General features: G+C 44.9%; 1 protein-coding gene across 2 annotated transcripts in view; it reads left to right on the top strand.

Moving 5' to 3' along the window:
* LOC121574019 (dihydropyrimidinase-related protein 3) overlaps window positions 1-12,679 on the top strand; it is a 28,447-nt gene extending 15,768 nt beyond the window's left edge. The window contains exons 7-14 of one of the 2 annotated variants that reach the window (XM_041886530.1): window positions 476-544; window positions 1,113-1,233; window positions 2,098-2,254; window positions 3,046-3,187; window positions 3,899-4,069; window positions 7,030-7,209; window positions 9,288-9,444; window positions 10,971-12,679. In XM_041886530.1, the coding sequence (XP_041742464.1) occupies window positions 476-544; window positions 1,113-1,233; window positions 2,098-2,254; window positions 3,046-3,187; window positions 3,899-4,069; window positions 7,030-7,209; window positions 9,288-9,444; window positions 10,971-11,065 (1,092 nt within the window). In that variant the 3' untranslated portion in view covers window positions 11,066-12,679. Of the gene's footprint in view, window positions 1-475; window positions 545-1,112; window positions 1,234-2,097; window positions 2,255-3,045; window positions 3,188-3,898; window positions 4,070-7,029; window positions 7,210-9,287; window positions 9,463-10,970 lie in introns of both variants that reach the window. The other variant, XM_041886529.2, reaches the window with a different exon arrangement.
* Window positions 12,680-13,713: the final 1,034 nt, after the last annotated feature.

Raw genomic sequence — 13,713 nt, 5'->3', positions numbered from 1 at the left:
CATTGTCCTGTTCCCCCAGACTAAACAGACTCCCATAGATACTGTATCAGAAGGAAAGTGAAAGGGTGAGGTTGAGAGGGGTTAGTGCAGGACACTGACAGTAATGTGTGGATGCAGTCCTGGGAGGGAGCTGGGTGAGCCTTAATAGCTGGTTTGGATTCCCTCAGAGAGTTAGGGTTTCTGGGATCTGTCTGGCCGGACTGTAAAGCCTGCTTCCTCGCTGTCTGAGCCCCAGTATCATGTCCCAATGTTACCCCAAAGCTGTCAAGGGTGAATATGAGGGTGAAAACCTCCAAACAACAGTTAACCACTCACCACTCTCTCGCAGCCCGGGCATCTCTCCATGCAATGTGTTATTGATGCAGGGTTCGATACTGCCATATGTCTGTTTGGGGTGCTGGTGTGTGTGTGAGTGTGTGCTAGAGGCTGGGGTGAATTCGGATGAACACGGTTCTGCTGTCTGTCTGTCCCACAGGAGCAGGCACGCATGCTGGAGATGGGAATCACTGGACCAGAGGGACACGTGCTGAGCAGGCCAGAGGAGGTGGGACACTATACCCAATATGTCTGTCTGTGTGTGTGTCTGTCTGTGTGTGTGTCTCTGTGTGTGTCTGTCTGTGTGTGTGTGTGTGTGTGTGTGTGTGTGAGCTGAATTTTGTGGAATCAGTAAGGTATGCATGCACATTTGCACACATCTGTTTGCCGACAAATACGGACCAACAGTAAAAAAAATAAAAATGCACTCTGGTAATTCTCCCAATTGTAGTTATTGGAACAAACAAAACAATGTGATACTGCAGCACCACTAACAGAGTGGAGCTTGGTCCCATATCAAAGCTGGTATTGCATCAGTGAGCATTTCTAGACTGGGTTACAGCAGAACACAAGTCCACTGGCAGTAGGTGAGGTTGCCAGTCCAGGGTTAGTTGAATCTGTTCATAGACTAATTGATTGTTCTATATGTCTCTCTCTGTCTGTCTGCCTGCCTGCCTGCCTGCCTGTCTGCCCGCCTGCCTGTCTGCCTGTCTGTCCATCTGCCTGTCTGTCTGTGTCCGTCTGTCTGCCTGCGTGCATGCGTGTGTGTCACTGTATCTGTCGATTCCCCCATCTAGCTGGAGGCAGAGGCTGTGTTCCGTGCCATCACCATTGCCAGCCAGACCAACTGCCCCCTGTATGTGACCAGGGTCATGAGCAAGAGTGCTGCCGACATCATCTCACAGGCCAGGAAGAAAGGTACACAGGTTCACAGTGTGGCTGACTGGCATTATGTTGTAATTAGCATGTCACTCAGGCAGCTGAATTATATATTTGAAAGTCACAATGAATGCCTAGAAACAATATCCATCATATCAGAACACAATAACTACAGTATGTCCTTGGGCCTGCATGGGCCTTGATGGTAGTTCAAGGTTGTCCTCACCTCTTAGTGTAACTTCGCTGCTGCTTCCTTAAACTCTCCTATTCTGTCAGATGATAGGAATGCACCTATGCCCTTATGTGCTGATTGTGGTGTCTTGGTTCATCCTCCAGATTTACACGATAGGTCTGGTCTGGTCTAGTAGACACACTGGATAGAAGAAGGCCCGTTTTGAGAAGAATCCCTAACTTATTACCTGGGGTTCACCGTAGCAAACAGTCAGAAACCTGTCTCTGCTATTCATCACAGAGGAGCAGGGAGAGAGAGCAGGCCTCTTGTACGTGATGGAGAGAAAGACGTACACTTTTTGATGAAGAAGCAGGGAGGAAAAAATGCTGTTTGCATGTCCTCATGTTGGAAGCATGTGAGGGTCGCCTGGTGTGGAGATGTGCTCCCAGGAGGCCTTGCTTTCATCACTGGCTGGAACCTGTTCCTCAGTGCTGACATCAGATTCGTCATGTCAGAGCCCAGAGAGAGAGAGAGAGACTAGCAAATAACCCCAGGAAAGAGAAACACGAGGCAAGGCTTGGAGAACATCAGATATTTACTACAAGCTATTTCAGCTCTTTCCCCAGAACTGTTAGTTAGATTAGATTATCCCTTTAATTCATATGTCTTAGGAGGATAAGGTGAGTTGATTTGATGTATTCTCACCCTGGGTGACAACAACTTTTCCCCAGGTAACGTTGTGTTCGGCGAGCCAATCACGGCCAGCCTTGGGACTGACGGGACACACTATTGGAGCAAGAACTGGGCCAAGGCCGCCTCCTTTGTGACATCACCCCCCCTCAGCCCGGACCCCACCACCCCAGACTACCTGAACACGTTACTGGCCAGGTAAAGAGCGCCCCCTATTGACTGAATAACACTCCACTGACCTCTCCTGTCCACGCTGCATCTGTCCTGTATGTGCTCTATGACTTTATCCATCGAAGGGTGCAAACAAGTTGATAGAGTTCTGGAGGCGCTTCCAATCTCATGATAGATAGTCTGATGGTTGCACAAGTGGGTCTGTTTGTCTGCTAGGAAAGTTAGAGTGCTCTGTAAGAAAGGGAAGACATCAATAACTGGTAAGAGGAGACCTTGGCACTTGACTCAGAGTAATCAATCTACTTTGTCTGTGCTACTCCAGCTAATTGTGAACTTTTCCAGATTGTATATCGAATAAACATAAGTGCTCAGAAATCACAGCTATGAAGTAAAGCAATTCTTACAGGTCTGAAGCAGTACCTGTCTGAATTTACTCTGGAAGACTTTTTAATAATTGAATCTGCTGCCGTTTGTGTCACTGTTGTGTTTGCATCGTGCCATATTTCTTACTACTGTATCTAGCATTTTTCAGCAGCAAAGCCCTTGCTAAAATGTAACTCTCTCTCTCCCTAATCCTTATCTTTCTATGTCCTCCTTTCCTTTAATCTCTCTCTCTCTCTCTCTCTCTCTCTCTCTCTCTCTCTCTCTCTCTCTCTCTCTCTCTCTCTCTCTCTCTCTCTCTCTCTCTCTCTCTCTCTCTCTCTCTCTCTCTCTCTCTCTCTCTCTCTCTCTCTCTCTCTCTCTCTCTCTCTCCCTCCCTCCCTCCCCTCCCTCCCTCCCTCCCTCCCTCCCTCCCTCCCTCCCTCCCTCCCTCCCAGTGGTGACCTGAACGTGACTGGCAGTGCCCACTGCACCTTCAGCGTGGCCCAGAAGGCCATAGGGAAGGATGACTTCACTCAGATCCCTGAGGGCGTGAACGGAGTGGAGGAGAGGATGTCCCTCATCTGGGACAAGGCTGTGGTGAGGATGGGTGGATGAGAGGATGGATGTACAACTATCTGCATGACATATTTCTATCTCTCTCTTTCTTTGGCTGCGTCTCAAATGGCATTCCCTTCATAGGGCCCATATAGCTCTCACCAAAAGTAGTGCACAATATAGGGAATAGAGTGCCATTAGCTCCACTACCTTTCACTGACCCTTTCTTTACCTTGCTCCCTCTAACCCTCTTAGCTACTCTCTAAGTACCCCACTCCTTGTTCATGCTGCACTGTCTCCACAGTTCACTGCAGTTTCTCCTGTCTCCTCTTCCCTAATCCATCTGGTAGTGTGGTTTTGTGTTTCTATGAGTTCTTCTCTCTCTCTATCTAGCTCTGGATCTGTCCCCCCAGCCGTTTACCCTGCGTAGAACAGTATAGATCTCTTCTTTTTTTTCTCATTCTTGGTCTTGGTCTTTCATGTGCAAACAGACTTTGGTTTGTAGTTTTGGACTGCTGTGTAATGAATTGTGGTGCAGCTTTGCCTCTGAAATTCAGATGAATTATTCACACTTAAGTCTCCCTTCAGGCAAAAACACATGGTCTCAGCACTAGCATATTTGTGTGTGTGTGTGTGTGTGTGTGTGTGTGTTCTTGCGTGAGACTACAGGAGTGCCTCCACCCACCAGTCAGCTGCAAAAGTATCTTTGTTTAGCTAGCACTTCACCGTTAGCATTTTTTCCTGCTCACTCAGACCACCGGCAAGATGGACGAGAACATGTTTGTTGCCGTGACGAGCACCAACGCCGCCAAGATCCTGAACCTGTACCCCCGTAAGGGCCGGATAGCCGTGGGCTCCGACGCCGACCTGGTCATCTGGGACTCGGACACTGTCCGCACCATCACTGCCAAGACGCACAACTCGGTAAGAGGTCAAAGGTTAGGGGTGAATAAAGTTCACGTTAAAGTTTAAACTTTACAGTCCCAGAGGGAAAGTGGTTTTGCAACATCTGTCAAATACATAAAAACGTACATTGACAATTGACAGGGACTACATAGGCAAATACATAGGGGGGTATACTGAATGCAAGGGACTGAATACACCAAAGTTGAGTAGTCCCTCATATAGCCAACATTTCAGCCACAAAGTTTAAAGAGCTTAAAGTCCATTTCACATTTCATCGTAGCAGTCAGCACTCATCAAGGACATTCAGGTCACTGTGGTTTAACAGGACATGGAGGATGAGTGTCTTTGACTTCTACTACCACAGATGTTCTGACACACATTATAGCAGGCCTGGTGAGCTCTGGCTGGTGGTAATTGTGGACATTCAGTTCTGGTCTGAGATCTGTGTAGCTGCAAAGGAAACATGGTTTTCCAAAGGAGTGTGGAGAGAGAGAGAGAGAGAGAGAGCGAGAGAGAGAGAGAGAGAGAGAGAGAGAGAGAGAGAGAGAGAGAGAGAGAGAGAGAGAGAGAGAGAGAGAGAGAGAGAGAGAGAGAGAGAGAGAGAGAGAGAGAGAGAGAGAGAGAGAGAGATCAGCGCTGGCCTGCTTCCAGTGACAGTTCAGTTCCTCCTAACGGAAATGAACTCCCTGTAGACGTCCACAACTAATAGAGCACACTCCATTGGCCCTCACTATTGGCCATTACTGCTGCTGGAGAGAGACCTCTTAGAATGCAGTGGTTGATGAATGCAGCTGAGGAGAGAGAGTGAAACATCTGTTGATATGCACTTGAGCAAGGCACTTAACCCTAGTTGCTCTGGATAAGAGCGTCTGCTAAATGTCTAAAATGTAAAAGTCTGCTCTTGATTTGAAAAATGCAAAACACTTGCTACTGTTGTAAGAAAACAAAACAATGAGTTTAGCCCTTTTTATTAGCCATACCTCCTCTCAAAGGCAATACTCGTTCACTATGTTTGGGGGAAAAAATCAAATTCATTTTCCAAATAATTGGGTTTGAGATTGTTTTTATGTTAGCTAACCATGCTATCCATTGCTGTGAGCAGCCACCACTGTGCGTTGTTCAGCAGGAAAAGAGCTCATCTCTCTTGTCCCTCGTCCCTAATCACAAGGACAGGAAGTGATGCGTGGGTCACACAGGAGCCCAGAGCATACAGTGCAGTACAGGGTTAAACAGAGGATGTGTATGCTCAGGAAATCAAGCCTTCTGCACTTCCTGCTGCAGGCACAGAGAGTGAGGGAACGAGAGACAGACCTAAGAGAAAAGCAGCGGAGTACGATGAAGAGGTGTGGAAAGACAGAAACACAGAGAGAGAGAGAACGAAAAATAGAGGGAGAGAAAGAAAGAGCTGGAAAAAGATTGGACACGTTTTTCAGTGGCTTTTCCATTTGTAGAAAAGATACAGTGAGACCCAAGGTTCTTACAGAATGATGTCACCTTCTCATTTCCTGCTTGTAGCCCCTCCAGACAACAGAACAGCACACAAGAACACGGAACACAAGAACAGAGGCTCCTGTCCATGTTAATAATGGCTACAGTGATCTATTGTACACAGTAGTTCAGTGCTTTATTCCATTCTATCTGTGTATCCCTCCCTCCTTAGTAAGTACAAGTATCCCCTGTTATCTGAAACTTTTTGATCTGGTTAGTTTTGTTTATGTTGTTGCACAGAGGGCCGGGCCATGACATTATACTTGGCAGGCCTTATGTCCTGTCCTGGCATGAATCTGGAACACTCTAAAACACCAGGGCCATGTGCACAGGAACAAACAGACAACAGGGAGAGACAGAACGATAGATGGAAGAAGAGAGTTTAGTGGCAGGAGAATAGAGCGAGAGTGAAAGAGAGTAGGAAGAAAGTGGGAGAGAGAGAAGGAGAGAGCGAGAGAAAGTGCTAGAGAGAGAGAGAGAGAGAGAAAGGGTAGAGAGAGTGATGCTTGGATTCATTAGCCCCAGATGTGCGATGGCAGCTGTTTGTCTTTGCATGCCAAAAAGAGGCGTATGGGAAACAGGCCGACTGGATGATGAGGAATGAAGAGGAGGAGGAGGAGGGTTATTTCTCTCTCGTCACGCACAGATGTTGTTAATTAAGGCAGAACCATGGTCTCATCTCTACAGAGACGGCCTGCCTGCCTGACCAGCCGTCCCCCCAGCCAAACTGGGCCTGTGTGTCCGTGACTCCACTCAGCTCTGCCTCAATAGGCTCTCTGTCTCAACACAACACATAGAATGCCCTCTCGTCAAACCAGTTTAATGAGCAATACATCCAAATCTGATTAGCTTTAGTGGAATTTGCCGTCTCTGTCTGAATTAGCCTGTCGGCTCATAATGTGAATCACAGACAGTCTTTGGTGAGTAGCCATGAGGTCATGCGTTTCAGAGTCCTTGTTTATTTTGCCGTACTTGACCATCTCAGTCCACAAAGACACACTGATGTAAACTCATGTAAACTCTCCGGCTCCATTTGTGTCAGACGAGTGACTAATGTCAGACTGCAGAAAACTAGAAATAGTTGCGTTTACGTTGGAGCGTGTTGCTTCTGCACCGCTGTACTGTCATTTCCTCAGTTTGGTAACCCCTGAGAGAGAGGTCCTGCAGCTGCTCATCATTTGTATTACTGGGTTGTGCTTGTGAATGGCTAAAGTTAGGTCGTCTCTACAGTAAGGAACGACAGCATAACAAACTAACTGGGGTGCAACAGGGGGGAAAGCAGGCTTGAGAAATCTATAGTTTTTTGTTGTTGTGATTTTGTCCTCTCTTTTGTTGGCCTAACATCACTGATCATAGACATACAATATCAAGTTGAAATATAACATGTGTGTGTTTGTCTGTGTGTGCATGTATGCTTGCCTCCGTGTGTGTGCGTGTGTGTGTGTGTGCGTGTGTGCATCTGTGTTTGTGTCTGTTTGTGCGTTTTCCAGGCTGCTGAGTACAACGTGTTTGAGGGCATGGAGCTCCGTGGTGCCCCCTCGGTGGTGATTTGCCAGGGGAAGCTGGTGCTGGAGGATGGGAACCTGCATGCCATCTCCGGGGTCGGTCGCTTCATCCCATGCACCCCCTTCCCGGACTTTGCCTACAAGCGCATCAAGGCCAGGAAGCAGGTAAAATATGCTAGCCTCTCTCTCCGTACTCCTGTCTAGTCAAAATCTACTGTACTCTAAGGCTGTCTTTACACAGGCATCCCAATTCTGATCTTTTGACCAATTATGGGCAAAAGATCTGATCTGATTGGTCAAAAGACCAATTAGTTGCAAAAGACCAGAATTGGGCTGCCTGCGTAGACACATCCTAAGTCTGTCAATATAAAACTATTTCCAATTAACATATTCCCAACTCTTCAGTTCTGTCTTAGAATATATTTTATGCAGATTGTTTGTCACATGTGTTGCTATGTGACACTGAGCCAAGGTAAAGGACTGTGAGAACTGTGAGGTATGTGAGGTCTGTGAGGTCTGTGAGGTCTGTGTGGTCTATGAGGTATGTGGAGGCTGCTGAGGGGAGGACGGCTCATAATAATGGCTGGAATGGAGTGAAATGAATGGTATCAAACACATAAAAACAATTTAAAAAACATGCACTTGATACCATTCCATTAACTCCATTCCGGCCATTATTATGAGCCATCCTCCCCTCAGCAGCCTCCACTGATGTGAGGTGTGTGAGGTCTGTGAGGTACAGTATTTGAGGTCTGTGAGGTCTTTGAGTTGGGGACATCTGGAAGTGTTTTCTCAGTGGTTTGGGATTAATCAGGACTAATCTGATGCCATCCAGAACTCACAAACATGGAAGATGTCAGTGCGGCTTTACTTCAAAGACAGTTTAGCTTTACGCGGATGCACACTGCTGCTGTGGCTCAGCCCATGCCACACATCATCAGACATACCATCAATCTCAATGTACATACTGAAATGGTCATCCAAAACAATGTGTTCAATGGAGACAGGTTGTACTCCGATATCTCAGCTGTTTATCACACCAAACTGTACTGTACTCGAAGGACGTCTGTCCTCTCTGGCAGTGGCACTGGTGCCAGCTATAGGAGCAATGCATTATGGGCTGGATGCGTGTCTGTCTGTGTCTAGGCTTTGGGGGCATAATAGGAGTTTGGGGGCACAAGATAAAAATAGCTATCAGAGTGTGTAATGCAGATGGGAATTGCCAAAAATGCAGTAATGGTGTCTTAACTACCTCTCTGGGTGATCTCATATATCCTGGAGGAAGACAGGCATTTGACGTAGGTGCTGGGGAATAGGGGGATGGAAGGAGGGGATGTTTGAGAGAGAAGTATTATGTCAGACTTGAGGGTTCATCTCAGGGGCGTTGGCTGTTGGCTGTGGGTTATATACTGTAACGACTGACTGTCAGGGAGTGCCTGTTGTAGCAGGGATACGATGTGTCCAGAGGAAAGCTCCTATTACTGGCTGTTGGCTGTGGGTTATATACTGTAACGACTGACTGTCAGGGAGTGCCTGTTGTAGCAGGGATACGATGTGTCCAGAGGAAAGCTCCTATTACTGGTGTTGGTGAATACTCAACAGGAACAAGAGTGTGGTATATCAAGTGGATTTTTCAACACAGTGGGTTATATTATATGTGTTGTGTCCAACTTGAATGGGCTACCCTCTAATTCTGACGACGTTCTCTTTTTGACCAGAATATAGAGATGTTTCTTTGGTGAGACCTCTGTATTAATGCAATGTTGATCTTGGTGGCAGTTAGTGTTTTCTGATGCTCCTACACTCTTAGAAAAAAGGTTCCATCTAGAACCTAACAGGGTTCTTTGGCATTTTGGAACTATTTTTTCTAAGAGTGTAAATTCCAGGGATTCCTTAGTCACATAATCCTAGGACAGAGGACAGAAGCTGGCATGTCCAATAAGGACATAGTGTCTCAGTCTTCAGTGTGTCTGTCTGTCAGTAAATCTGGAAGTGCTTTTCTTAGGAAAACACTGGGTGAAATATGCATTTTGATTCAGGCACAACGCGTTCTACAAACAAACCCATGAATCAAATTATAAACAGGCATTGTCTTGGAGAACTGTTGTAAAGTTACCAACAGAAATGATACCCTATTAATGTCTCTCTCTCTCTCCTTTGTCTCGTTCCTCGTTCCTCTCTCTTTTGCTTCCTCTCCACTCCCCCTTTCTCCTTCTCCTTCCCCCCTCCCCCCTCTCTCTCAGCTGGCAGTCCTGCGGGCAGTGCCCAGGGGCATGTATGACGGACCCGTGTCTGACTTCTCGCCCATGTCCCGTGGCGGTACCCCCTCAGCGTCTGCCCGCACCTCCCCCACCAAGCAGCCCGTGAGGAACCTCCACCACTCTGCCTTTAGCTTAGCAGGTAACCCTGCACAACGCGGTGAGCTTCAGCAACCTTTTAATTTACCCATCTGTCTTCCCATACCTTGCTGTCATAGGAAGTACCAAGAACTTGACACACACACACACACACACACACAAACTCAACAACAGTCAACATTGACACATTACAAGGCACTTCACACATGATATGTTGCCATGATCGACTTTGCCATTTGTCTGCGGAATATCGGACATTTTACCATAATCACATTTTCTGCCTTCCTGATTTGTTTGAGGTAACAAATGCGCACAGCACAAGACATTTGTCCTCCAGCCATCTTGGTACTTCCAGACAGTGCTCTATATGTTTCTCAAGTCTTTTTGTTATCTGTTTTTTGTCACAACATTGAGTTGATTGATTTAATTCATTTCAGCTTGATGCAGCTTTGTCTTGGTTCTCTCTCTCACTCCCTATCTCTGTATGCATCTTAATTTAACTACAGCATGTTCTAAGAAATATCTGTATGCATCTTAATTCAACTACAGTATGTTCTAAGAAATATCTGTATGCATCTTAATTCAATTACAGTATGTTCTAAGAAATATCTGTATGCATCTTAATTCAATTACAGTATGTTCTAAGAAATATCTGTATGCATCTTAATTCAACCACAGTATGTTCTAAGAAATATCTGTATGCATCTTAATTCAACTACAGTATGTCCTAAGAAATATCTGTAGGCATCTTAATTCAACTATTTATGTATCTGAAGTTCATTCACATAACCAATAGCAGAGCTTAGTTGAGTGTTGAGTGACAGTGCGATTGCATACATCTGCAACCTCTTATCAAAATACAACCTTTCAGGGAGGAGCCAAATGAACAATAGTTTAACAGGAGGAGGGAGGGTGACCTGCATTGGAAAGTATTTCCCCATGGCTGTAGTCTAGTGGGGGGTTTATTCCATTCATTCCCATCACTACCAGATAGCCAGAGAGCCTGCTTTCCTTTCCCAGGCTGTGTGTTTATAAAAACAGACCTGGTCTATTCTCTCCTTCTGGCTTCCCAGATAATCCCCTGTTCGGCTACCAGCGACTCACTCTGGGAATAAATAACCCTCTCATCTACATCCAGTACACGCAAGAACACATACAGATATACCCGCGTACACACACGCAAACACACAAACACTCACAGGACTCTGCAGAATAGGGATTCATCTCACCAGCCACAGGGTTCATATACTTCTCCGTCTTCAGATGTGAAGTAACCTTGGTCGTGTTTCGTGCAGAGTGGATGTGGTAGAGTTCTACAGTATAAAACACTAGACCCTGGCATGGAGAGTGTGTAAGATTTAAAACAGTAGGCGTAAATCTCTCCGTCAATTTAATCCAGGGCTAATCCCAATCCTGTTGGCGGTTGAAAAGGGATTTATTCCAGAGGTCGCCAAGGTCATGTCACCTGGTTGGTTTGTCTCATGACGAATGCTAGTTACTAGTGGAGAAACTGGTTTTGTTAAGGGGAATCTTTAAGAGACAGTGCTAAATCCTGTTTGTCTGTGTTAGGTCCCCCCACTACAGAGGATCCCCCCTGCCGGCCAGCGGGACGCCGCATCGTAGTTCCCCCCGGTGGTCGCTCCAACATCACATCCCTTAGCTAAGAGGTTGAACCAGGATAGAGACCAGTCAGAAGATGACAACAGCCACTGGGAGAAGACGGAGACATGATTAGTTACAAGTTAAGAGTTGAGAAAAACACTGAATCCTCATGCCTTACCAGCCACAATGCTACCTGCTTAAGCTTCTAAAGCAAAGTATTCCTCCTCTTAGGGAATTGCAGGTCAGTCACTAGAACAATATGTTAATTTAAAGGAGATTTGACAAAACCTTTACACAAAGATTGAGTTTGTATGCTATGGAATTACATGAGCATGGTTATAACCAGAATATAGGTAATCAATATGTATTACTATCCCTTACTGTCAACATTAGTAATTGTTTTAACTGTGCATTGACAGTGTAGGTTCTACTCTGAATCCATAATATAGTTACATTAACCTCATGATAACTGTCATGACCAATGACCACAGTGCTCTGAAGCTGGTTCCCTAGGAAAAGTAATACTTCCTTTCTCAAAGCAATGCTTTGGTTTTTCTTCCATCATGTTCGGCTTTCAATGTCACCCTTTTTGAGTACTAGTCTGCAGATATACAGTAGTTCCCTAGCAATGTAATAATAACATGCAGTAACGTCCATTACCGATAGGTGGCATTGTGAGTATGTATGGTAGATGTAACGTAGCTTTGTGAATGATGTTGTCGCTGGCTCCCTGGGTTGTTGAACCAGAAATTATAGTCATTAATGATTTAAAAAAAGAAACAAGATAAAAACACATCTGGTAATACAGATATTTTGTAAACATGCAATAGCATGTTGGTAGAAATGGTTGTCATGTTTATTTTCCCTTGCGCTCCGCTCCATCCTGGCTGTAGATTACATTGTGAGAAACCGTCCTTTGCAATTGCTTCAAGCTTAATGCCTGTTCCTATACATACCGCTGAGCAAGTCATCTGGGTGGTAAAAGGAAAATGAAACCCTTGCGCAAGAAGTACCAAGCTCAACTTCCATGGCCTGGGTCGTGAAATTGTAATTCTGAGCTTTGTGAACATTTTAATGCATAAAGAAAATGAAATCAGAAAAGTAACAACCCTGATTTGAAATAACAGTAATTCACCACTGTCTTTATTTGTATTTTCCTGACAATGTGGGATCTCATTTTGTAGCAGCAGACCATCATACCCTGCATTCAAGAACATAACATTGAAACACTCTGAGAGTCTCCACATTGTTGTACACTATACCTGACTGACATCCCTTGGTTTGGTAACTAACACCAAGGGGAAGACAGACAGCCTTAAACCTGGGTCACTCGCTTTCACAGTTCTTTTCTATGCGTCTGGTTGGTCTACCTGTCCCAGACAAGGCCGGGGATTGTAGTATGTTTTAAGAAACAGGCGAGGAGGTGCTTTATTTTTGCTATCCCAATCAGCTGAGGAAGAGGTTGTGAGGAAGTCGTTGTTTTAATGAGTGATGTGGAACTTCAAGCAATCCAAGTGGTGATTATATTTATGTTAGTTTGACCTGATCGTTGTTATTGTTTTTATGGTGTTGTTTTTTTACTGTTGTATCAAAACCCAGAGAAGGCAGGTTAAAAAAACATTGAGGTGTGATGTGGTGTTATGAACTGTTCCTGAATAAACATGAGTTGCAACTGACTGGCTGTCACTCTTTTATCTTTCAATGTACACTATAGTAGAAATAAAAAATATACCTTTTAATGTATTCTGACCAGGACTGTACTAGAGCATATTGTTGAGAACATAGAAATTGGATGTGTAGACCTGATAGTTAATAGTACTAATAATACTGACAGTATTATTGCTGTTACAGTATATTACATTTCTATCTGCACCATTCTGGATTCGTACACTTCCATTTTTGGGGGATTTTCCAATTTTCAGACCAATTGTTAAACCTGGCAGTAAACTTGTCACCACTCTGTTATCATTTTTATATTTTATAGCCAGTTAAAGTGTCATGACATCACTTTTGATGGCTGTAATTATGACAGGCTGAGAAGATTGCTTCTATAAAACGCCATCTCAGTCTGGAGTGGGAGATAGTCAGCATTATTTTCCAAACACAGCCAGTTCACAAGGACTTATTGTCATTGTATATAAACCCTCCCAAGATAATGTAGCTGTCACTGACCAGTTAGTTTATACAGTATGTCCATTTACAACAGATGAGCTTGTGTGGGGGGAGAGAGGCTCTTTGAGGAGAAATCCAATAAAGACAACTGTTATTCTTATTTTATGTGATCCTCCAGCTTGACTTCAACTTGGCTTTATGAGGAGCGTATATCATTGAAGGAGACTCACAGATTAGCCTGTGAATGTGGGAAAGTGCTGGATCAACTTTGATCACAGAGCCCACCGTGGAAGAGTAATGGGGGTTTGTCTTAAAGGGGATCTGGGGAGAAGTTGGCCAGTCAGACTAGCAGTGAATGGGAAAACCACATGATGCATGTAACTTGCTGATGATGTATCAAGAGGTAATGTCTCCAGCTTCATCTGTTGAGGAACATGACTGAAGGTAAGACTGATTAAGACGGGAGAGGGTGGGCGGTCAGAGAGAGAGAGGTCTCGGACTCAAGGACTCCAGTCTTGACTTAATCTCTGGCAAGATCTATAAAAGAGATCCTATAGTATCAGGGAAGAGGTAAAAACTAAAACTTTCTACATATTTG

The sequence above is a fragment of the Coregonus clupeaformis genome, chromosome 9 (assembly GCF_020615455.1).
Source record: "Coregonus clupeaformis isolate EN_2021a chromosome 9, ASM2061545v1, whole genome shotgun sequence".
In the NCBI taxonomy this organism is placed as follows: domain Eukaryota; kingdom Metazoa; phylum Chordata; class Actinopteri; order Salmoniformes; family Salmonidae; genus Coregonus; species Coregonus clupeaformis.
Note: the sequence above shows the minus strand (reverse complement) of the source record. Positions and strands in the feature narration are given on the sequence as shown.